A 24,953-nucleotide genomic window follows, 5' to 3' on the forward strand; every position below is an offset into this window, starting at 1 on the left:
CTTTTTTGACCCCAGCACAACTGTCTGGGCCATTTCTAGGACACAGGACCTTTCGTTTATCAATGTCTACTCTTCAGATACTGGGTTTCTGACTTATCTGAAGCCAGAGTGATGCCCCCATGATTCTGACTATCAGTGCCTCTGGACCCTCGGCACACTTCTCAACTCTTAGGATTATTTGTCTTTTTCCTCCAAGGACGAAAATGTCCATGTAGATAGCACAGTGTTTGTTTATTCTGCTTGCAGCTGTTTTCCTAGCACAGGAGAGGCTTCTGGGAAGGGGTTGGGCCAAGGCCCATCCAGCCGTGGACTGGCAGACCTGGGACCATCCACTCCTTTCTGCAGGGACCAGCATGGCATTGCAGAAGAAATAGGCCTTAGATATAAATATCCTGGGCTGAGACCCTGGCTCGGCCCCTTCCAAAAGTAGATCACTTTTCTAAAGCTATGTGTTTTCATGCGTGAAAGGTGGGGACAGTGGCATCTGCTCCTGGTAAAGTGAGGATTTGGAGGGATGATAACCAGCACCAGGCCTGGCAACCAGTTGGGGCTCAGGAAATGCTAGCTTCCCACCTCCTCCCTCCAGCTCAAACAAGAGCAGTTTACTGAGCACTTAAGACTTCCTAATGGACTTGTTCTCTCTGGCTGCGGCTGGTTCTCCTGTTTGCCTTGAGAGGTACCACCAGGGGGAGCCAGTGGTAGCAAAACCCGCCTGGAAGAAATCAGTCAGGACCTGGCAGGGTTGGGTTTTTTTGGAAACCTGCTGACTTGGCAAAGAGGAGATCTGCCGATGTGGGGGGTTTTGGACTTTTGCCTATCAGTGGAAAATGTCTCTCTTCTGGTTACGTAAAGAATATCTAGTTTTTTTTACATCAACTTGCATGAACTTTGACTCTTTGTCAGTGTTTCCAGCTCTGAACCTGAGTTGGAACTAATTCATCAAACAGGCCTTATATTAGCAAATGTCTTTAATCTTACTGTTCCTGAACTGTGAGCTGAAGCACCTTGGGGCACCACAGAGAACTCAGAGGGGCACATCAGGATAGTTTTACTTTTGAGGGAAACAGCAGTGATGGCCATCTGTGGGACACCGGGTAAGCTCTGTCGCTCGAGATAGTTCACTTTCAACTTAGGTCACACTGCATTCCTTTTGATGATCTATCTTTATGAAACTAGGTTTTTAGAGGTTGCTGTGATACAGAGTACTTCAGGGAGAAAATGTGGAGCAGGAAATACAGGTGATTTCAAAGTTTGACAAGTTGTGCAGTGCCCAAGGAGTATATGCCCTTATAATTATGGTTGTTGAAGAACAGAAGAAAACATTTTCTTTCAACTTATGTGTATTGCTAGTCAAATGGATACTAAGTTGCTAGGATAAAGACAGTATTTGACCTAATTACTTAATAAACGGAACTGTTAGGTACGTGTTTTGGCCTGGGGTAGGTACCATGAAAAAATTACTGAGACATTAAGGGCTGTGAACCAAGAAAGTTTGAGAACCTCCGCTTTAACTTTTAAGAGATCCATAAGTTCCACTCACGCAATGAAAGAGGGTCCGAGGGGACCCTTCAAAACACAAGGTGCTTTCGAAATCTGTGTCAGCTCAAGGAGAGCAAAGGGCAGTCCCAAGAGAGCCGGGCTGGGGAGAGACCACAGGTCACGAGCCCAGGCCAGCTGCCCGTCCGGCCCACGTCCCCTCTGGACTTCAGCGTCCTCATTTGGTACGGGAGGGAGGGCTGGACAGTGGCGAGGGTGTTACTGAGAACGAATACTTACTGCCCGTCTACCACAGGCCAGTGTTCCAAGCATTTCTAGTCATTGGTTATTTACGTCTTACATCTGAAGTGGTATTCTCATTGTCTCCACAGAGCAGGTGGTTGGTACCGTGTTTCCCGAAAATAAGACCAGGTCTTAGATTAAGGTTTGCTCCAAAAGACTCATTAGGGCTGATGTTCAGGGGATATCATCCGGAAAAATCATGCGAGGGCTTATTTTCCGGTTAGGTCTTATTTTCGGGGCAACACGGTAACAGCTGGCTTGACTTGGCCAAGGCCACATGACCCCAGATCAGGGGCAGAGTGAAAAGGAGGCACCCAGAACCCCATGCTTGAGCCAGAGGTTCTCAAATGAATGGTTCTTTGGGCCACAAACTCTTCAAAAACCTGCTAAATGATACGGACCCTTCCCCATAAAAAATGTGTGTGCATCCATGCACCATACACACACACACACACACACACTTTAGAATGAAGTTCCGGGAATTCCTGGGTCCTGTGAATTCACCCACTGGCGAGGATGAGAACTTCTACATCGACTGTTAAAAAGCACTAGAGCGATGCGTATGTACCAGTAAGGAATTCTGTCCACAATACACTCACCATTACATTAAAAAACATGTACAGAACCACCTCTACAGTACAACCTCATGTTAATGAAGAAAACAACTACATATTTATATGTGCATAACAAGTCTAAAAAGATTTATGTCAAAGGGAACTTACCTCTGAGAATGGGACTGGGGAACAGGGAGACTTCTGCTTTTTGGATATAATTTGAATTCTTTTATAATGAGCCTGTATTTATTTGCAAGTCAAACTAAGGTCAAACAGAATCTTAAATGACAAAAACCCTACATGAAACCCTGGACCTGTGGCCAATCAGCCTCTGACCTGGGGCCACGGCTGTTCTGGAAGGAGGACCCAGGAAGTGCTGGATCCTCCCCCGGGAGCACTGGAGGGTGCACAGACTCACTCGGACCCTATGTGCAGTCTGGCCTCTGACCCCGTCCATGCCACCATCCTTCACTTTCCGCAGGGAACTGTTTCTCAGATCTTCCAGCTGAACATTCTAAAGGACCCCTCTGCCTACCCTACCCCTCCCTTCGAGAGAAAGGAGAGAAAGGAAGGCCTGTCTGTCCAGCCCATGGCAGCAGTGTGGGCTGCCCAGGAGCCACCCGCACTGACACCTTGGATGGGAGGAGGCAGAGTTCTGCGTGGATGCTCTAGCGGCTCCCGCAGCAGCTCTGAATGACGGTGGGTAGTCAGAGCGCTGGGACTGGAACTCTCCGGACTGCCTTCGGGAGGTGAGAAATGGAGGATTTCTCCTCTTCTACTATATTAGGGTTGTTTACCTTGTTGCCCGGGGCTCTGAGGACCTCAGCAGGGGAACAGCTGAGAAGCCCAGTGACTAAGCTGCCCAGCACAGTTCCAGGACACTTCACACCCTCTTGCTGTCCTCCCACCCGCCTCTCAGGAGGGACAGCTGAGCCTTCTCCAGTGGCCTGGGGAGGGAGCTGCAGCTGAGAGGTCAGGCACGTGGCCTTGGCATCCCGGTGGAAGATGATGTCCCACGCTGGCAAGAACTACGCACGTGTTTTGGTCAGTCGGGGTAGAGGGGGTTGCTTATTTGACACAGTATGTCTGAAGTTTGGGGTAATACCTATGGATAGTCCCCTTTTTCCTCTTATCACCCTGAGGCCCAAACTCTAGCACTCTAACACCCTGGCTCACGCACAAGCCAGGGGAGCCAGGGTGATTCACATCATAATTTGTGTCTTCACCCTTTAAAGCCACAGGCACCCATGACAGCGGTGGAGTTCATGTCCACTCTGCACAGGGCCTGCCTGGTCGGGCTATTTGGTCCCTTTCCATTTGGGGATCAGAATGTCCTTGACAAAAGCCGCTTGAAAACAAGGTCCATCTCTGAGCTAGTTTATTTCACCTTGCCAACGGGCCAAGGAAATGGCCCGTGAAAATGTTTCTGATTTCTGGCTTAGATGTCCTGGATGTGAGCTTTGGGCTGGGGACAACGTGGCTTCCAGTCAAGGTGAGCTGAGAATCAGAGGGAGGAGAAAAGGTGACAGAAGGGGTGGGACACAGGGCCAACACCCTTGAGTTCTATGATGTGCTGCCGGTGGGCCTGTGTGATTTGTCAGAGGGAAGCCTCAGTTCCAGGCCTGCTGTGTGGCTTTGGGCAAGACACATGACCCTCTCTGGTCTCCAGTTCTAACATTGGTGAAATGAGGGAGCAGGAGAGGTGATTCATGCCTCTGCCTCTAATCGAAATCCTAGGAACACGAGTCCTCCTTCCCCATCCTCCCTGAAAAGTGGTTCACAGGTGAACTCTAGTCAGACAGGCCTAGGTCTCTTGCTATGTCTCATTTCCTCATAATATCCATCTCTCACGACCATCTTTTTTTCCTTGGCATACCTTTTTGACTGCACACTGGAAGCCAGTCTGCTTGTCCTCCATCCTGTGTACCTCCCCGAAGGAGCCTCTGCCCAGGCAGGGCTGGTGAGTGGCCCAGTGGACCTCCTCTCGGTACTCATAATCCACTGGCTTCAGTTTCTGGGGTTGGCAGGAGAAAAGAGGCAAGTTTCAGTGACCAGGGCCGCGGAGAGTTACAGTGAACAAGGCTCTCCAGCTGGAGATCCTTGCTAGGTTGCTGGGGCTGAGCCCTCACAACCAAAGACACCACCAGGTCAGGGGCAGAACTCTGTGGGGTAGGGAAGGCAGCACCCAGAGAGGGGGTTATGGGAATAAGGTGAAGGCAAAGGAGGGTCTTGCATGCTGCTGGATGCAAGCCGGTCCTTGTGATGAAAACCTCCTGGAGTTGTGTTTGTGGGACAGAAACGGAATTGTCAACAACCTTGACAATGAAAAAATGTATCTGAGGAGCTAAAAGGCAGAAGAAAGGGGAGGGACAGTGAAGGGGAGCAGAGGCCAAGGGATAATGTCAGAGATGGATGGAATAAAACCCAGAAATTTAAGTGTGTGAAAATCATTTAAAGTTACAAAATTACCCAGTAAGAGCACTAGAGGAAAAGGGGAAAGTAGGGGAGTAGTGAAGATAGGCAAAATCCTTATCTTTCATATTAGGTGTCACGGGTAACTTCTGAAGTTGATATTTTCTTATTCCTGTTTCTCAGCATATGTATTATTCATATAACACACACACATACACACACAGTCCAGCAATAAGGAGGTGAGCAACCAGAACTAAAAGTAGAAATAGCTAAAAAGACTGAGAAGTGAGCCCGGAGGTGGAATGGAGACTACTGTTCATCTATTATGAGCAATTTGCTACGATTTCATTTGTTATCACATGCACGAGTGACTTTGATAAAGACAGAAAACCATTCCCCCAAAGGGTGGGAAATTGAGAGCAGGTCTGACAGATTTCCAGTGACGCCCCTTCTCCCATTGCAGGTACACCCCACTGCCGCTCCCTGACTTCTGGCTGTTCTCGGCCCAGGACTCGGTGGCGGTGGTGGTGGTGGTATGTGTACATATGTCTGGGGATTACTTGCCTCAGTAAGCAGGACCCCCTCGCTGTCCTCAGTTTTGGGGCTGGGCTCCTGGGGCCTGGAGCCCCCCACCGACCAGGTCTTGGCCAGGCTAGTCAGGCTGTGGGCCTGGCCGGGGCTCACGCTGCCTTGCAGAGCGTGTACCAGGTACTCTTCCACAGAAAACTTCTCACACGTGCCGCGAGGTGGGCAGCTGGGCTCCAGCGGTGGACGAGGCAGGGGCTTCTGACTGTCTATACAGGCCAATTTGCCCAGGGGTGGGCCGGGCAGGGGCTGCTGGCTGTCTACACAGGCCAGTTTGCCCAGGAAGAAGGACTCTAGGGGGTGAGGTTTCCAGGGCTGGAGTGGGTGAAATGGGAAGGGATGGGGCAGCCTGCTGTAGGGGAAGGGGTGAGCGGGCTGGGGCAGGGGGCCGACATCCTGGGGGTGATGGAGTTTCCACACATGGTTTAGACATTGCAAGGGGCTGATCAGTTTGTGGAGTTCCGATCGAGGCAGTGCAGGCCGGAGGCCCTCCCCGAGTTTCTTAAAACAGAGTGGGCCAAGGCCTGGCTCCTTCAGAGGCTTGGTGAACTGGGCGGCATTTCTAACATACGGGGCACCAAGTGGGGACTCATCCTCCTGTGGGGAAAACACAGGTGTTAGAACATAGGCCAGGGCCAAGGCATAGGTGCCGTCCTGAAGGCCCCCTGAGCCTGTTCTGGGGTGGTGGTGGGTCTCACCTGAACGGGGACTGTGCAGCTTTCCTGCTCGGGAGTTCTGGGGAGGGGTCTGGCCAAGGCCACTCCCACCTGAGCCAGGGACTTCGAGCTCTTCTTCTTGCGTTTCTTCCGGGCTTTGCTACGATGCTTCCCCTTCCAACACACCCGGGCCATTTTGCCCTCTGTTGCGTGGGCCACATTGTTAGGGATTTGATCGAGGCTCTCAGACTGGCTGTCAAAAAGGGGACAGATACGCATTTTGAGCGTGAGGAGGAAGGAAGACGTAATTGCTTAGGTAACTGCGGTGAGAGTCACAGACAAATCCCAGGACGTTAGTTGTTACTTGTGTGAACCTGGGAACATTCCTAAACCCCCAAGAACCTCCGTTTTATCATTTATAAAATGGGTGTAGTACTTTCTGCCACGCAGGTGGAGAGGAGGCTTAAATGAAGCAGCTCATTTAAAAAGCCTGCCTCCGCGCCTGGCCCTACAGGCAAGCTTCCGACAAACAATAGTCATTACTGTTGTCATGGGGTGCATGTTGCTGCTCTGGACACACACTTCTCTCCCTCTCCCCACGGTGAGCTGTCCTTGGAGGGCCACACCCCGTGATGGGCACTCTCAGCCTCTAATTGACGAGAGCTTGATTCTGTTGCCTCCAGAAGGAGGGACAGTCTAGGTTGGTCACCTCCGATCCCTGGTGGCCACAGGAATGTGAGGAGACTCTGTCCCAGGACCAGGGGAAGCTGGCCTTCTCTGGTGGCCTGAGGCTCACTACCACCATGGATCTCGCTGGACTCTGATCCCGCCGGGTATTAAGGCACTGGCAAGAGTTTCTGCAAGGACCACTGCCAAACAGCTGCGGAGCAGGCCACAGCCTCCGTCACCTTCCCATGGCCTCCTCTTCTGCTCCCCACAAAGGAGGCAGACTCACCCCATTCCTGGGAGGCTGCTGGAGGCCTACATGCTTTCTCAAGCAGCTGAAAGAAGTGGGTCCATCAGAAACCCCCTACGCTGGACAAAAGGCATCTGGGACAGCCTCTGGACCAAATACTAAGCATTTCCTGGTTCAAGTGTAAAAGCCCTCCTCACCACCTTTTTATCACTAGCAGTTTCCAAATTCCGATGATAAAAAAGTCTGCCTGGTGGTAGAGGAGCAAATTGTTTCCAGGTTCAGCTTTCAGCTGCCAAAAGTCATCTTTGGGGATTGGGAGCCTGGGAATAGACTGAGCCCCCGTCAGCTCTCCTTTCTACAAGACGATGCAGCTGCGAGTCTGTCTGTCCCGCCTGCTTCCTCCTGGGGTGTGTCCCACAGGAGAAAAGCCACAGCAGTTTTCTCCCACAGTTAGAGTGGCCCTCTAGGTCTGCACTTACGGTCACGCACCAGCGAAAAAGTGACTCCTGTTCCCAGCACCTTCCCTATTGATGGGAAACGAGGGGGAGCAGCAAGGACTCTGAATAAAAATAAAACGTCAAGCTGATGTGACCCAGAGGCAGTTATCCACACGCCGTGAAAAGCTTTTGAAAAGCTTATTTGGCTGAGAGAGCAGCTCAGCCAGGAAAGCCTGGGCGGGTTCCAAGACTGCACCACAGGTGCTGAAGGAGGGAGCCAGGGGTCACTCGGGAGCGGCCTGGGCGAGCAGCTGGGGGAGGGAGGACGCTGGCTTCAGTTCCCTGTGTCCCACTGTGTCCCTCCTTACCTGTACTGTTTCGACCCAGCGATGAAAATCCGTTCTGAAAACGTGGGGCTGAACTCTTGGCTATTCTCACCTTTTAAATAAAGAAAAAGGGGTCGGACAAGCAGGAGGGAGAGAAAACAGAACAGGAATTCAGCACTAAGGAGGGCGGCATTTTACAGACACCGTCTTGGGCTGCTGCCTCTCCTCCTTCCCAGACCACCCCCGTCTGGTGGCCCACCTCCCTACCCAAGCCAGCTCCTCTCACTGCCGGTTTCATGCCCCCCTCCCAGCATAAGGGGCAAGAGCAGAGGGTTTGGTCTACAAACCCTCAATACAGTGCTTGTCACATATAACAGCTCAATAAATATAAGCTTGTGTGTGTGTGTGTGTGTGTGTGTGTATTATTATGTCACTCACTCCACTTCACTTTTGATTCATCTTTCCTCAAAAACCAGCCAGAAGGGTTTGTGTATATGTGGGAAAATGCCGTCACGAGCTGTCCGTCTCACCAGGTTCGCCCTAAGAAACCTCCTGGGTTGGAGGGTGGATGGGGGACAGAGGAACCTCCTGAACCTGCCCAACCTTCCTGGGAGTTTCTCAGGCTCTGGCGGCAGCCACCATATCAAGTCATTTGAGGTATTACAGGGAGCAGAAGGGACCAGAGCAGGCTTCACGTTGCAGCAGCCTGCGGCCCGTGGACTTGCCCGGCAGGCCCATGAGCAGGTGTTCATTCTTTGGGGTGGGGCCACCTTGAGGTGGAAGGGAATCAAGCCCCAGAGGGGCTTTCCAGGAGACCTGGCCTTTCCTGTCTGGGGCCTCTCCAAAGATGCTCAGGCTGCCCAGGTCACAGCAGACGGCTAAGCGCCTGCTGGACAATCCTGCAGAATCCCCAGGACCTGGGAAGCCCACGCATTCCTGCCTCCCACCTCTGGTTACAAGAGGTAAAAGCCTCCATTTGCCATTTCTCCCCAGTGTTTCACTCCCCAGCACTGTGATAGCTCCCACTTTCCACTCTTTCTTGGCTTAACTCCCCCAGTTGTGTCTTGTGAGAATCTCATAGACTGGTCACCCTGACCTCCCTCTTCCATAGGGGGACCCCGAGCCTCCCTTGTGCCAGCCACCCTTGCACAAGGGCTGCACCCACCTGCAGGCCCACCCATGTGCCCTCTCTGCCAATACCGCCCCGCTGCGGCCCCTTACATTCGGCCTGGGCAATGATGGAGATGGCGGCCTGCCCTCCCTCGGAGCCTTCCTTGGCTGTGCCTTTGGTAATCACGTCGTTCAGGATCTCCCACTTCCCACAGAACACGGGGCTCTTCTCCACAGCCTCAAGCTTGTTGATGGAGCTTTGCTTCTTCCCCATTGCCTGTGTCTTCTCTTTGGCTTTGGCGAGCTCCTTCTGCTGCCCAACTGCCGAGCCAGGGGCACCTGGGCAGGCCATTTCCATCACTGCCATCTCCCAGGCTCACACTCACCCTGAGGGAGAGACCAAACACAGAGCAGGTCACTGGCAGGCCCTGAGGGGCCCGGGTCAGGCTTGGGCAGAAGGAGAAGAGCAGGGGGAACAGGGGCTCTGCCTCTTTATGCCGCATGTCTTTATCTTCCAAACATCCCACAGGGCAAAGAAGTCAACCTCTCAGCATCTACGGCCATTCCATGCGCTGTGAACCCCCAGCCTCACCAGCACACCGCCACCACCAGATTCCTGCACGCTGCTCAACAAGGAGGCTCCAGCCCGCTTCCTCCACATAGCCACCGCACAAACAGATGCGTTCTGTCTTGCCTTCATAAAGAATGGCTGAATCTTTTTCTATTGTTTGTTTCACGGTAAACTTTGTTTCCCCAGAACGGGGTGGTGAGTCCTGTATTCCCAAAATATTAGTCACCTCATTGACTGCTCAAGCCTTGCCTTCTACATGTCTACACCGTCCACAGTAGCTTTTCTCCAAGTGGAGAGAATCGAAGTTTTGTTCCCTAGCAGGAGGTAGATATATGTATGTATATATGTGTATTTCTTATACATATATTTAGATTTCATATATATATATGTGTGTGTATATATATATATATGTGTGTATATATATATATATAAATATATGAAATCTTACAAAGTCCAAAAATCAGCATGCAAATGGCAGCACCAGCACTTGGCTCCTTTCCCAAGATGCATCTGTTTGTGGCTCTCCAGAAGGAACTGACGTGCTTCCTTCTGCAATGTCCAGACTCATTTGCTGAAAACCTCTCCTCAGTATCATTTTTCTTTCAGGCAACATTGGTAGTATAATTTAAATTAGAGCCTCCGACGCCAACATACACCTCTAGAAATAGGAGGACAAAGCACAAGAATCCACCTCTCTGGGTTCCATCTCCAGCAGCCCTGTGCATGACCAGGAAGCCGCAGGGAGGGCGAGCCCAGCGTGGCAACAATCTGTGCAAACAGCGTGTGCACTAGAATTGAAGTAGAACTGCACCAACTTGAGATTTTGACCAGTTGGAAACGTTTTAAAGACTGGGACCGTGAACTCCCAAAAGGCAGGGCCGTGACTTGCTGTAGACAAAGCCTGAGGAGGCGCTGGAGGCACACGGGTCTTTACTAAGTGCCCTCCGACAGCAGCTGGATCTTCAAGCTGTTACTAACAGATGGAGTCTTCCCTGCTGTAACTCTGCTCATCCTGGGTCACAGTCTCTGTCTGCTGTTGGGGCAGAAAGGAGACTACGGGAAGCCAGACCTCTAACACCTCTGCCTTTTGCCTTATCAGTCTGGAAGCTTAAAAGAGACAAGGGGAAGCTGGGAAACACTAGGCTGAAACCTTCTTCCTACTGACTCTGCCTCATTACAATGGCTGCAAAAGACTGAGTCAGCCTGACTAGGGTGGGGTGAGGGGCGTGGGGGTGTTGGTCACTAATTAAATCCTTACAGTCTGTCTTCAAGGGCCTCCTAGCTTTCAGCTCAGGGAGGCTCCAGCTTTCTGCATGGATGCCTGAAGGCTGGACACTGCGGAGGCTGAATGGGCGGCCTCACTATTACTCGATGACCTTAAGAAGCCTAAGAGGGGTTCTGACTGCAATTAGGTGAAAGTCTTCCAAGGCAGGCTTGTTTTTCTAGTAACCACACTTTCGTTCCACCTTACACCTCCTTAACCCCTGCAACCTCCAAAAAGGAATTGATCTAGGGCCTACAGCAGCTCCTACTTTTCTCTGCCTCTTTGCCATGGGGACTGAGATCTTAGAAACAAACTGAAACCTCTGAACCTAACAGTCTTGGAGGTGTGCTTACAGGGACCTCCACGTTACTTTAACCTTCTCATTTTCACTTGAAGAAACAGAAGCCTAATTTGGCAGTGACTTGCCCAAGGTCACCTAGACTGCGCATGGCAGTACAGGGCCAGGACCTAGAACCCCAGGCTCTGGGCCGCCCGAGTCTCCTGGGAGACAGGCCAACACAAGTGGGAACTCACGGTCCTCTCTGGTGAGAGCGCTCCTGAGGGCAGAGGTGGTGCCCTCAGTGGATAGCACAGCAGGGCACAGATGGGACAACTGATGTTGGCTGAATGAGGGAATCAAAGGATGACCTTCAGAGACAAGATGATCCTGAGCACAGGGAATGAAGAGGCAGTTCCATCTGACGAGTGAGAGAAATGAGGCCAAGTGGTAAGTGGTTGTCCCGAGGACACCCAGCTGTTCGAGATCTAGCTGTGCTGGGGCTCACATCGCTTGTCTCTGCCTGACATGACTCATCCTGAGCTAGAGCTCCACTAGAGAGGCGGTGGGGCACCCCATCACCCCCAGAGCCATCCTTTCACCTTGGTGGTTAGGTGAACTGCTGGCCAGGGGCCCTGGTCCTCCCTCCAGGAGCATGCCAGGATCCCCCGCCCTGGAGAACCTGAGGGGGAGGCAGCCACGCTGAGGGCCTCTGCACTTCCCGGGTGACTCATCCAACAGCCTGGCAGGCAGAGAGAGGAACAAGGAGGCTGTTGAGAAGCTAATCCAGCAGCTGGCAGCTGAACCTGTGAAGGGCACGGGGAAAACAGGCTGCCCCTCACCTCCCAGTGGCATGAAATCACGGCCCGAGAACTGTACAGCTTCTCCTGTGGCTGGCTTTCCTGGGCCACATGACCGTGACTCAGGCCTCCAAGTTCAAGCGGCTATTCTCAGGGCACTTTGGCTCCACAGCAGCTCTTTTACACACACACACACACACACACACACACACACACACACACACACACTACCTCCTTCCCTCCTTCTCCACTTGTATACAGGTTGTGGTCCACAAAAATGGGCTTCTGCATTAAGCCTGGGACTGTCGGCCAGGTGGCCTTCCCAGCCATGGGCGCTGGTCCCTGGCTCACTGCCCCAGATCACAGCCCGGCAGCTCTGCCCCTTCTCTCTCCTGCAGCTTGTGGGGAGGGAGGACTAAATGGGAGACAGTTATGTCTCTGCCTTTGAAGGCAGGTCAAAATCCTGATCCATTACTCAGTCTGGACTCTCTCCCCAGCTCCACTCAGGCTTCAGATGCACTCAGGCCTCTGCTCTCCATCAGGGCTGAGGACGTGAGCAGGAGCAATAGCCAAATCTGCTCAGCTCATTCACAAGGCCATGAAAACAAAAGCAAAAGGGAAAAGGGTGGAATTCATTCAGTATTCGTTTAGGGCCTGATGCCTGTACACTGCCTCTTCTCTCTTCTGTGGTACCTCGATGAGCCCCTGGGGAAGTCTGGGGGTAGGAATGACTGACTGGGCTGGTACCAGACCAACTCTTGGGCAGATCTGGATAATATCTTGCTGTAGACAAGGCCTCTGGACCTCGAGACTTAAACTTGTCTCCCTCACCACGTAGTCCAGGTCTCCTGTGCAAGGTGAGGACGAGTTCTTAATGTGGGTTCAAGGGTGGCTTCAGGATGGTCTATGAGATGCAGAAACTATATCCCGTTTGAATCTTTCCAGGGAAGAGGTCCATGGCTTCCATCACATTCTCCAAGAGTCTGACATTCCCCAGAAGGTTGCTGTAATCCCCCAGATCAAGGCCAGGGCTAACTGCCTGATTCTGGCTCCACTCTCCCACCCAAGGAAGAGCTTGCTAATGCAGAGCTTTCTAACCTGACTGCAAGTTAGAATAACCAGATGAGTTCTTAAAATGCACTCACCCTAGACCTATGGACAGAGTCAGTGGGCATTAGGCCCAGAATCTGTACTTTTGACAAGCTTTCTGTACAATTCTGATGGCAAGGGGCCAGGGACTGCCATTCGACCCCCTCTCTGACCCCCTCTCTCTATCCTGTAAGGCTGTGCTGCCAATATGGCGGCCACTAGCCACATGTATCTATTTACATTTAAATCAATTAGATTAAATAAAATTTAACAATTGGTTCCTCAGTTACAGTAGCTACTATGTTGGACAGTGCAGCTGGAAAACATTTCCATCACTGCAGAAAGTTCTATTGTACAGTTCTGGTCTAAGGCTGTGACAACAATGTTTTCTCGACAGCAAAATTTCTGTTGCTAGGATTCTGGGACAGGAATGGGGTTTAGGTTAAATGAATTTTTTATTCACTGAAGGGTACAAAAATAATGGTTTAAACTTTGATCTAATGTGATGATAACCTTTCTAAAATGTGTCATATTTCACTTCCCTATTTTAGAAAGCACAGTAAAAACAACAGAGTAGGAACCAGGAGATAGGGTTTTGAGCCTTGGCAACTTTTTAAAAAAAAGCAATGAGACCATTTTTGTCAAATGTAATCATACCTCAACCCCCAATATATAAAAGAAGCATGCAACAGATATGCAACTCACATTAGAAACAGCTGCTCTGCTAAGGAACCACAGGGCAAGGGCCACCGCTTCCCTCCACCCACCAAGGACCTCTGCAGGATCCTAGGAAAAGAGTCTGCAAGGAAAAGGGTCTGCAAACCAGTGGCCTAGGACATCTTTTGAGGTTCTTTTTAGTTCCCAAAATGCCACCGATTTGTCAGGATTATTTGAGGACCGGATGACTCCAATTCAGAACAGTCATTGTCAATATTTACTGAGCATCTACCATTATTAATCTCATTTTCAGATGTGAAGACTGAGGCTGAGAGAAGCTCAGAAGAAGCCTGTCAACACAGTCACACAGTCACACGTTGCAGAAGTGGGGCTGACCCCACGCTGCTGCCTCCCGAGCCTACATGCTAAAATAAACCTTGAGCAGGCTGCTGAGTTTCTTCTCTTAGCATCTTTGGAGTCGTTCTGAGGACTGAATGAGGAAGAGTACATGAAATGCCAATCGGTTTGCCTGGCCAACAGAAGCTGTTAAATGGAAGTTCACTTCCTTACCCTTCACCAGGCTCACAAATGCTGTCATCGAGACAATGGGACTTCTCTGTTTCAGCACCATATAGTCAAGATGTCGAGCCTTATCTAAGCCATTCAGCACACTGAGCCTTGGTTGTCTGTAAATAAAGGAGATAAAAAAATCTCCATCTTACAGGGTCATCTTGAAAATGTCCACTGAGGGGCCAGGGCAGACCAGGGCAAATCCCTCTCATGACTATTTTATCTGGAAGTAAAAATCTGTCCTTCTCTGAATGCCCAGAGGGGACAAATAGCAGAAGTAGAATTACTCAACTTCCGTAATAAAATATTAGTTGAAAACCAATCTTATTCTGATGCTTCCTCTTTTAAGCCCCAGCTTGCTTGGCCAGTAGGCCACACTGGACCAGCCTCTGCCTATCAAGAACGAGGGGCTGTGCAGGAAGGGGAACCAAGGGCCAGAGCCGGGCCTGGCAGAACAGCCATCTGGCCAGGCGGACCCAGAGATCCCCGTGTACACTCAGCCCTGGCTGCCCTACCCAAACCCCATGCAGCGCCTGTTCCAGCCAGACTGCTCCTTTCGCTGGCCTGAGCAGGGCAGCAACGGGCGGGCCTCCGATGCTTCTCCTTTGCTCGCCCTGTTGCTCCCATAGAGAATGCCTTCTTCCTTTGTTAGTATCTGTCCAGATCTCACCTTTACAACGTATCTCCTCAATGAAGCCTTTTATGATAGGCTCCTGCATCCACTCAACAAGTGTTCAGTGAGTCTCCTAAGGGCCAGGCACGTAATAACCACTACCTGTCATCAAACCACTTCTGTGTGCTGCGCATGTGCGAGGTGCGTTATCTACATTACCGACGAACCTCACAGCAACCCTGTAAGGTTGCTAATATTATTCCCATTTTATCGATGAAGAAACTAAGGCTCCAAGAGGTAAGTTATCTGCAGAAACAAATGAGACCCAATTTATACAACTGGAGCATCTAACATAGGTTAGGGCTAAAGCTAGGACACTCCTGACCCGATCCCCGGGACTCAAGGATCCACATTTTCTTTCTAGAATAAAAGTTGGCAAAGGTACCTGGAACAACCAGGAACTGAGCAGTATTACTACCCAGTGGATATTACTATCATTATTTTACCCACAGGATCTGCCCACCGTTGGTGATAATTTCCTAGCTTGTGGCCGCACAAGAAGTGAAAATGAGGGGTTGGGGGTGTCTCATCAGTGAGGGCTGAATCAGAAAACAAATTGGTCAGATTTCTAGTTGACTTTCACTAGTACATGTTCCTGGGGTGTTAACGATTTTTAACTTGATTAGCTTTAATAAGTTAATTCGTTTTCTTAAAACAATTAAAAAAGAAACTCACATACAATACACACATATATAAATAAGAGTTTCAGGAAAGATGGTGCTACCCTCACTGAAAGAACCACTGAAGGATGTGCGTTGGCAAGCAGAAAAGTAAACCAGAGAAGAAATGGGATGTAAGAAACAATGGTAGGCACAGGAATCAATACGATATGTCGCTTAATTTAATTAACAAGGGAACGTAAAAAAATTCATTGAAACCATTTTAAAACATTAAGTTCTAGACAATATAATAAGGAAGAAGGGTGGAGTGGGTGGCTCAATGGGTAAAGAGGGATAAGAGCTGTGTCTTTTCGTGGAATTTACATATGAAAATGTTTATACTTCCTTAGAAGAAATTATAGTTTTAAGTATATATGTTAATAGTTAAGCATAACTAACTATAAGAATAGAAATACAATTCAAAGTTTCCAAACCGGAAGGGTAAAGAAGGAAAAATAGAAAATTTGATCACTCTAACAAAAGGTAAGGAAATGAAAAAAAAGAAGCTAAGAAGGACAATAAGTATAAAATGACACACAAGTTATGGTGGCAGGGATAAATTGAAATAGTAATATATCATTCATCACAACATACATGAATCGATTAAACACACCTATTAAAACACAGACAACCAGATAGGATTTTTAAAAGATCCAGCTAGATGTTGACTAAACAGAATTACACAGAAAGGTTGAACATAAAGAATGGAAAAGAGATATGCCAGAGCAATGAAAAAAAAAGTAACATTAATATCAGACAAAATACTAAAGACAAAAAAGATATAACAATCCCTTATATGCACACCCAATAAAGAGCCTCAAAATCCAGAGACTGGTGGCAGGTTGAGGCTTTATGGATGAGTAAGGTCTGGGCTTCAGCGTGTCCTGTCACACTGCAGAGAACGGCAGACTGGGCATGCAATGGGCCTGCTGGGTGCTGGGCCCCGTGCTGAGCACTGGGGGGACCCTGAGGAAGACGATACGGTCCCTTGAGGAGCTTACAGTCTACTGGAGGAAAGAGACAAATAGTCAGAAAATTACAATACAACACAATAATGCAACAACAGACACAGACACACAGCGGAGGCAATGGGAACACACGAGGGACCCCTAGCCCAGCCTGGTGGGTGTCAGGAAAGGCTTCCTAAAGCAGGTGATAGCTGGGCTGAGTCTCGAGGGGTGAGCAAAAATTTCCCAAGACAAAGAAGAGGCTATTCCAGGTAGAGGGGATGGCCGAAGTGAAGGCACAGAAGGTAGTCTATGTAGGAATCACAAACAGCTCGTAGTTGCTGGTGGGCAACGCACAAGTCAGGAAGTCACGGAGAAGAGGCTGCAGGTGGAGTTCAGGTACCAGATTGTGGAAATAGGCTTGGTTCTGATACACTCCCAGGGGTTAAATTCTCAGAAGAGCGAGAGGGGTATAATTCAGGGCCAGAGTTCCAGCTGGAAGAACCTATGAGGTATGGGCAGACGGTGGGTGCTGGGCATTAAATGAAAACCCTGCCTTTGGAACAGAACCTCCACCCACCTCCCCGGCCTGGGCCGACAATATCACAAGTTACAGGCCTCTGGGAGGCTTAATTCTTCCCTTAGGCAGAGAGACCGAGTGGGCACTGGGACCCAGAAACAGACATCCAAGGAAGGAGGAAGGTGCACTCTGATGAAACTCAGCTGGAGGAATCTCAAAACCTGCCTCACTCGCCAGCTTCAGGCCTACTTCCCAGGAGAGCAATTTCTGCCTAAGCATTTCCCATTAAGGAGGATGTGAAATGTGAATGTACATTAATCATTAAAATCTTACAGGTCAATTACAAAAAAGAAACCTGTCATGCCCACAAAAACTCAATCTCACTGCCAAATCCATAGGGGAAACTGCTGGGTAAGTGAAATGTATGGAATAAAACTTAGGACTGCCCTCCAATTGGCTACAGCCCCACACATGCAGGAACACGGCTGTCAACGGGCCCCTTTAAATGTTTGAGGCAATCACCTCCCATCTGTTCTGTTAGCATAGGTCTCACCCACTTCTAGCTTCTCCTTGACCCCCTCCCATCCCACACTGATGCTGAGCTAATCTTAAAACGTCACGTCCTTAAGATCATCTCAAGGTCAAAGACATCTGTCGGCTCTGCACTGCTTATGGGCCCAGTCCCAACTCTGTGGTCCATGATCTGTCTGACCACTGTTTCCTTAAGCTCAGGGTTCGGCTCTGGCCAGCCTGATCTCTCCACACGCACCCTGCTAGCTGCAGGCCTCTCTCTGTGTGTGCCACGTTCCTGTGTGGGCTGCTCTGCACATCCTGCCTGTCCCTCACAGGCGAAGTTCAGACCTTCCTCCTCCAGGATGTCCTCCCAACAGCTCCACTGCACGGCTTCCTTTTCTGACCACCTACTGGACCAGGTCTCCTCCCTCTCCTCACCCTCACCCTAGCCCTTAATCACACCCTCACTCCCTACCCTCATCAGATGAAATAATGTAGATGAAAGGCCTCTGGAGAACCCAGACATGAAAGAACCCAGAGAAGACAGCCATTTCTGTGGGCACAACTCAGATCTGCAATCTAGGCATGGAGCAAATAGAAAAATGGAAAAAGATGCCCAAAGATGTTCAGTGTATTTTTGTAACAGAAAACTGGAAAAAATGTCTAATTATAGGGGGAGGAGAATTATTAAATAAATCCTGGTACTGCCATTAAAAAGGTTTACAAATAATTTTTCACTATTTGGAGAAATGTTTATGGGATACATTGTTAATAGAAAAAGGATACAGAATTATATCTAAAGTGTGATCCCACCTATCATGTGTCTGTATATTATATCAACATTTATAAAAATGCAGACACCTAGCACAGACATGCAGCAATGCTCTTTGGGTGGTGGTTAATATTCTTTATACTTTTGTAATTTTTCCACAGTTTTTTCAGTGAGCATGATTACTTTTTTCAGTGTTCATTTTTTAACATATAATGTTTCCAAGTGGTAAAAGAAAATACAGAAAGGATACACAACGGAAAGTGTAAGTCCTTCCATCCTTCCCCCGTTCCTCTGAGGGGATCCCCGTTACCGGTTTCTTCTATATCACTCCAGAGATGCTCTCTGTGGAGTATTAATTTTACAGTGAAAACAAGCTGTAACTACAAAAGGGGTCTCTTGGTATGGGACGAGAATTTAGGAGGCATCTGGTCCACCTTTGTGAGTGAGGCTTCCACCCCGTACACACACCACTCACACAGGAAGCTTCACCAGAATATTCTCTCTGTGGCTGGTCAGTGAGTTTGGGCAGCAGGACCACTAAAACAGAAAGCTGGAGATAGGCAAGCTCGTCCTTCCTGGTTTTGGTTTTCATTTCACTCCCTTTCTTGTTCTCCCCTGGGGACTGTGGGTTTTATCAGTTATGATTCAAGTAGGAAGGTGCTCAAAGATGGCTCTGTCAGATGCCCTCACCTCTGACGGCCACGGCTTCCGTGCTGTTATTTGTAATCCTCCAATGACAAGTGTATATAGCGATTACAGGCCTGGGCTAGTGCTTGGTGTAAGAAATACTCGTGGCACCACAAAGAGTGGGAAACAACAGAACTGGATCTGAGAGAAAAACCACGAGCTCCTCCTTTGCTGCTTATGTCAAAGGGTGGGATCTGAGGGCTGGTTCCAATCCAGCAAACCTGAGAGAGGCAAGTTTTTCTGGCTAGTCTCTACTACCTCCTTTATATAATATCTGATGCTACTTAAAAAAAAAAAAAAATCTTTATTTTGTTTTCAAATGCAAAGGTAATACTTGTTCATTATAAAAATCTAAACAATACAAAAGTGTATATACCGTGTCTTCCCGAAAATAAGACCTAGCTGGACAATCAGTTCTAATGCGTCTTTTGGACCAAAAATTAATATAAGACCCAGTCTTATTTTACTATAAGACCAGGTATAATATAATATAAGACTGGGTCTTATATTAACTTTTGCTCCAAAAGACGCATTACAGCTGATTGTCCAGCTAGGTCTTATTTTTGGGGAAACAGAGTAGAAGAAAAATCCCTGTACCTCTCCCTCCTCCCTAAAACATAAGACACAATAAAGTTTGGTATAAATCCTTCTAGATCCATTACTACACATACACATACAGTTTGGGGTTATTTTTAAAATAAACACAGGATTATACACACATAATTTTCTATAAGTTGCTTCTTTCACTTAATAATATATATGAATACTGCTTCATTGCAGTGTATGCAGATCTTTCTCATTGTTTTTAATGATGGTACAGATTCACCATCATCTCTCCACCTACTCTTCCATGATTGGACTTTCAAATTATTTCCAATCTTTCACTCTTATAAGTAATATTGCAAACAAACAAACAAACAAAAAACAAACAAACAAAAACCCACCAAAAAACCAAACCCTTTATTCACTTTTTTTGTGTGCACTTGCCTAGTAATTCTAGGTGGTAAAGTCCTGGCATTGGAATTTCTGGGTGACCCTTTTCTCAATGGGTTCTCTCTTCTCTCCTATTTCTACGTGTCAGGGAAGTAAACAGCATCCATCAGTCAGGGACAGGTGGTCCCTGACAACCAAACATTGTATTGGTTATTTGCTAGAAAGATGCTATCCTTGCCCTCAAGGTGCATAGAATCTAGATGGGGAAAATGGATGGATGGATAAATCAATGAGAAAGGAATCACAAAATGATCCTGGGCTCAGAAGGGCCCTAGACGTCATTTACTCCAACATATCACTTAATAATCCTGAGGGATGGCCATCAGCTACATAACAGGATGGGCTTGGATTCAAAAGATCTAGTTCGAATCTTAGTCTCCTAACACTGGTGTGTGACCATGGGCAGATCACTTAATCTGATTCTCAGATGTCTCATCTGTTAAACAGGCATCCTGAAACCTACATAAAATGACTTTACAGGATAAATAAATGCAAGAAACAATGTGTATATGCCCAATACAATGCCTGGCACACAGTAGGTGCTCTATAAACATTAGCAGAATCTCCAGTGAGATGGAAGCTGTTACAAGAGGAGCAGTGCTTTCCATAATTGGAAGTGCCGGTCCTTTGAAAGTCCTTGCTTATGCAGAGCTGAAACCCACCTCCCACAGCTTCTAGCCGGTAGCTTGAGTCAGAAGGAAGGTCTGGAACAAACACTATCAAAGGAGGAGGAAAGAAACCCAAGAGCAGAGAGGCAGAAGCGATAGGGAAGAAAAGGACAACCCATGAAGGAGAATGAATGTTCTTTGACCAGCACTTGCACAGGCCATCCAGCTTCTCTCTCTGGGGGCAGTGTCTCAGCTCTGAATGAACTGGGGAATGACACGCGGTGCATGATGAACCAGGACCCAGAATTCTTTGGCAGGCAGAGCTGAAATTAGTTGTCCTGTGGACATCTTTGGGTGTTTTCAACAATCTGCTGGTGTGTGTATACACACGTGCTGGTTGTCAGTAATAATAAACACGATAATGACAGCTATTAGTGGTTGCTGTGAATTAGGTAATATATGCATTATTTCTCAAATCCTCACAATAACTCTGTGAGCAATGCACTAATATAATTCCCTTTAGACAGAGGAAAAAACAATAGGTCAAGTAATCTGTCCAAGGCCAGGAAGTAGCAGAAGCAGGATTTGCACACGGGTCTCTTTTACGTCAAAGCCCATGCTCTTAGCCATGACACTGTATCCACTTTCAAATGATCTAAGTTTTAAAAATTAGGACCCATATGCAGAAGCTGCCACGAGCCAAAGGTTTATTAGTGAGAAAATCAGGGACTGACCCAGGAGGAGGCATCTCCATTGGGAAGAATAAACACAGCCAGCCCCTGTACTGGAAAAAGCAACTTTAAAATGGCAACGGAGAGCAAAGATTCCAAGCTGGACATGTGGCAGGACCGTGTTCCTTAGTCCCACCCATGCCCAGCAGAGCTGAGCACCCCCCCACCCCAGGGACCAATTCTAGGACAAACTTCAAATTTGCCATTCATTTTATAAAGGCTTGTTCCAGGCCTTTTCAGCCTATTTTACTGTGTGTTTTTTTGTTTGTTTTGTTTTGTTTTGTTTTGTTTTAAATAGCAAAGCCTTGAGCATCAGTTACTATCTTCATAAATATGATCAGTATTTTGTTTCCCGGCCTCTGATTTGGGCATCGTATAAGCTTTAAAAGAAAAGTGTTACAATGGCATTCTCCATTCAACTTTCAAATCCTTTGCACGCGGACGGACAGCCAATAGCATATAGGACAGATGCCACCAGGGTATCGTCAATCCAGAGATAATTATGGAATTGGTATGCAGGAGAATGGGGTGGGCAAAGTAGTATTGAGGGATAAACCCCAACCACACGTGTACTCCATTTTACACAATAAAGCAGCAAGGAATTTTAATGTGTTATGTAAAAAAAAGTTCAAGTGTCACTGAAATCTGTAGGTTGGGGTATTCTGCGTAACTGAATATTCTGGTTAAGGGGGGCTGCAGTGTGTCTTGGTCAATAATGACCAATTTCCAAAGATTACAGTGCCATAAACTGCCCTAAACAGGGCATAAAAGCAGGCGAAACACAACCAGCTTTCTTTGATGAGTCCAAATGCACTTCTGGATCTTGCCAGCCTGAGGTCATCATTACAAGCAACATTTGCTCTCCTTATTTCAACTTTTGGATTGAATTCTGAGCAAGCAGCATTTCCTCGGGCTATGGTCAACACGCTGAACTACAACCACTCCCTTCCTCTCTCGGTTTGTAACTGGTTTTCCCAGGTGTGGGACTGGCTTCAAGCAGGGTCTACCTGTATTCAGAGGAGATGGAGAAAGACAGGCTCAGCCTTCCTATAAGGAAGGAGGCTGTAAATAGTCTCTGGTGACTGGTTCTGAAATTGAGGAACTAGTTTGAGGAACTTCAGAATAAACAAGAAATGCAAACACCTCGGCTTTCCACAGAAGACTTCCAATGTGCGGGGCAAATGGAAGGAAGCACACGGTCCAGCTCTGCCCTTTGGCAGTGGAACCCTGACTGGGGCTTCGTTTCAGATATTACACACCCTTTGACAGACTGTCCTGAGTGACCAGCCCGAGGACATGAGCAGCAGGCGTGCATTTGACATGTCCCTTTACAATACAGGGTCACATTCTTGTCCTCCCCCAGGCACGGAGAAAGGGCTTGGGACCTGTGGTGTGACGGAATATTCGCAGAGGATCTCACATCAATTCCTTGGTAAAGGAGGCGGAACCAGGAAACAGCCTGTGGTTCTCTCATCCTCTCAGGCTAGCAGGGCCCAGAAAAAGGAGTGTGGATTCTAGTGTTGTACTTTCACTCAACGGCCAATACTCAGCCAGCGGCTACCACGTTCCAGGTGCTGTGCTGATCAGAACAGACGCAGTGGTGACTAAGACAGACAAAGTCCTTGCCCTCAAGAGCTTTCACCATCGTAGCCCTGGAAAGGCCTTCCTAGAATGCTGAACTCAGTGGTTAAGAAGCATTGTCAGGGGTCAGGCCGTGGATCGGCCACCTCCAGTCTGTCTCAGGGCGGCACCGAAGCCCTGGGATTTGCCAGTGTGCTGACTGCCCTCTCTATTCCAGCCCGGAAGGCTAGGATAAGACAGCCATGTCTTTATTAATTGGCTACTCATTGTCTGCTTCTGTGCTGAACTGTGCTGAAGCACGTTTCTACTCACAGTGCCTACACCTCTGCAAATGACTCCTTTCCCCCGGGGTGCTGAAGTTTCCAGATTGTTCTCAAGCTCCTATTCCAAGCTGACACGCGTTACCAGGCCCCAAGATGAAAGAAAGGCTGAGGGGGTTCCTGCCCAGACACTTGCAGAACAGGGTGGGGGCGACGGCTCTCCCTCTCCGAGGAGCTGTGTGTAATAGTTAGTGCTACGTCAAGTTGGGCCGTGGTGCCTTCCTCACTCCTCTCCAGCTCCCACAATCATGGTTCATGAGTCAGCACCTGTAATGTGTCTGCTTCCATGTCTATCTTCCCCCTGCCATGGTGAGCTTCGTGAGAACAGCACCTCATTTTCCTAATTTTTATATTCTAGCACCTAACAGAGCCTGCCACACTGATACGCTTGACCAGAATTCACTGAATGAAAGAATTACTAACACGTTCCTGAGGAATCAATGAGTGCCGCGGGCTCTGAGCGCCTGGCCAGCCTGGCATGCGAGTGTCCGGACTGTGTAAGAGGGCATGAAGCCAGCTCCCTGCACAAGGCGTCACAGCATGGTGCGCTGACTGGAACCCAGCAAGGTGTCACGCAAGCTGGCTTGAGCCACGCTTGTCATCCCCGTTCCTAAATGCTGACCTAGACAGCCAGTTATTTCCGATTCCTTGAGAAATGGCCCTTCTGAACTGGATGATATCCATCTGGACTCAGATTTTCATAGACTTGCTAGAAGGGAGGTAGCACACAAATTTCTGCCTTTGGTATTTATCTCTGTAAATCTATTTCTGCCTCTCAAAGTTCAGCATCTGTCAGTTTGGACTGCCGAGCATGGTCTCCAGGAGTCTGGTTCATCCAACCAACTTCCTGGGCTAAAGGAGTCCATTTCTAGCCTGAATTGGCAATAACATCCTCATTTGGGTCTGGCTAAGCTGCCCTGTCCTCCCAAGCCTCTCAGCTGTCCCTGGTATTGACCAGTACACTGGTTCTGGCCCAGTAAAAAGGAAATGTCAATGTCAGCACGTGGGCAGTGGATCTTGGATACAGTAGCTTTTTGCACTTGCAGGGGACGCCATCCAAATATGACATCATGCTTTGCCCACAAGGAAGAGCCTCTTCACTGAAAGGAGCTGGATGGATCCAGCTGGGCTGACGCTGACTACTCTGGCTCTTCTGGCCACCAGCATGCCACTGGCAACAAGTCTCTTCTTTACAGGACAAAGATACAGAAGAGCTTCTTGGTGCCTAGTGGGTTTGTACCCTTACCATCAATCATTCATAGTAACTGAACGCCCACTTTAGGTAAGATACTGCTTGCCAGGGAGGAAAGTGTCCTATAGGTGTAGGCAACCTTTGAGACTTCCGGGTAACCCTGCCCAGAATTGTATTTTATCAACCATGACCTTCTTTTTGTTACATGAACTTCATGCTACAAGAGTGTGCCAAATAAATAGCTTTCTGTTTACCTTTTCTTAGACTCACAGCAGCTGCTGCTCTGGCTCCACCCTTCCCAGGTCTGCCAGAGCTTGTAGAAAGGCTGAGGGTGACGGGGTCGCGGGGGGCGGGGGGGGTGGGAACAAAGGAGGAGCTGGTTAAAAAGTACAGTTCCTGCTCCAGGAGCAGTTCCTTTGTTCAGTGGCAGCACAGCACCCTGAAAAGAGCCTGGACTTTAGTCAGTTTCTGTCACTAACTAGCCGTGTGGCTTTGGGCAACTCACTCAGCTTCCTTGGGTCACTATTTTCTTTTGTAAAACAAAGGAGTACACAAACAGTAAGGATCATTTGTAGTCTGTGATCTAATAGCTCTTTCTTGACAGAGTGGTGAAGCCTCAGGTCACTTAGCCATGCCTGCCCAAAGTGACTCCTGGTAAGTCCAGACAGATGGTGTGTGTGGAGGGGGCGGGGGACACCTCAGGAGAAGACTGCAACCCCTTGCAGGTAATACTAATTCTCTCCCTGACGCTGCC

The 24,953-nt window shown here is 48.6% G+C and overlaps 1 protein-coding gene across 3 annotated transcripts in view; it reads right to left on the reverse strand.

Moving 5' to 3' along the window:
- MAP3K14 (mitogen-activated protein kinase kinase kinase 14) overlaps positions 1-24,953 on the reverse strand; it is a 39,808-nt gene that overhangs the window by 8,986 nt on the left and 5,869 nt on the right. The window contains exons 2-7 of one of the 3 annotated variants that reach the window (XM_033091399.1): positions 14,004-14,119; positions 8,887-9,162; positions 7,708-7,777; positions 6,029-6,239; positions 5,310-5,927; positions 4,210-4,347 (exon numbers count right to left, since the gene is read on the reverse strand). In XM_033091399.1, the coding sequence (XP_032947290.1) occupies positions 4,210-4,347; positions 5,310-5,927; positions 6,029-6,239; positions 7,708-7,777; positions 8,887-9,142 (1,293 nt within the window). In that variant the 5' untranslated portion in view covers positions 9,143-9,162; positions 14,004-14,119. Of the gene's footprint in view, positions 1-4,209; positions 4,348-5,309; positions 5,928-6,028; positions 6,240-7,707; positions 7,778-8,886; positions 9,163-13,869; positions 13,926-14,003; positions 14,120-24,953 lie in introns of those variants that run through there. The other 2 variants (XM_033091400.1, XM_033091398.1) reach the window with 2 other exon arrangements.

The sequence above is a fragment of the Rhinolophus ferrumequinum genome, chromosome 21 (assembly GCF_004115265.2).
Source record: "Rhinolophus ferrumequinum isolate MPI-CBG mRhiFer1 chromosome 21, mRhiFer1_v1.p, whole genome shotgun sequence".
Taxonomy (NCBI): domain Eukaryota; kingdom Metazoa; phylum Chordata; class Mammalia; order Chiroptera; family Rhinolophidae; genus Rhinolophus; species Rhinolophus ferrumequinum.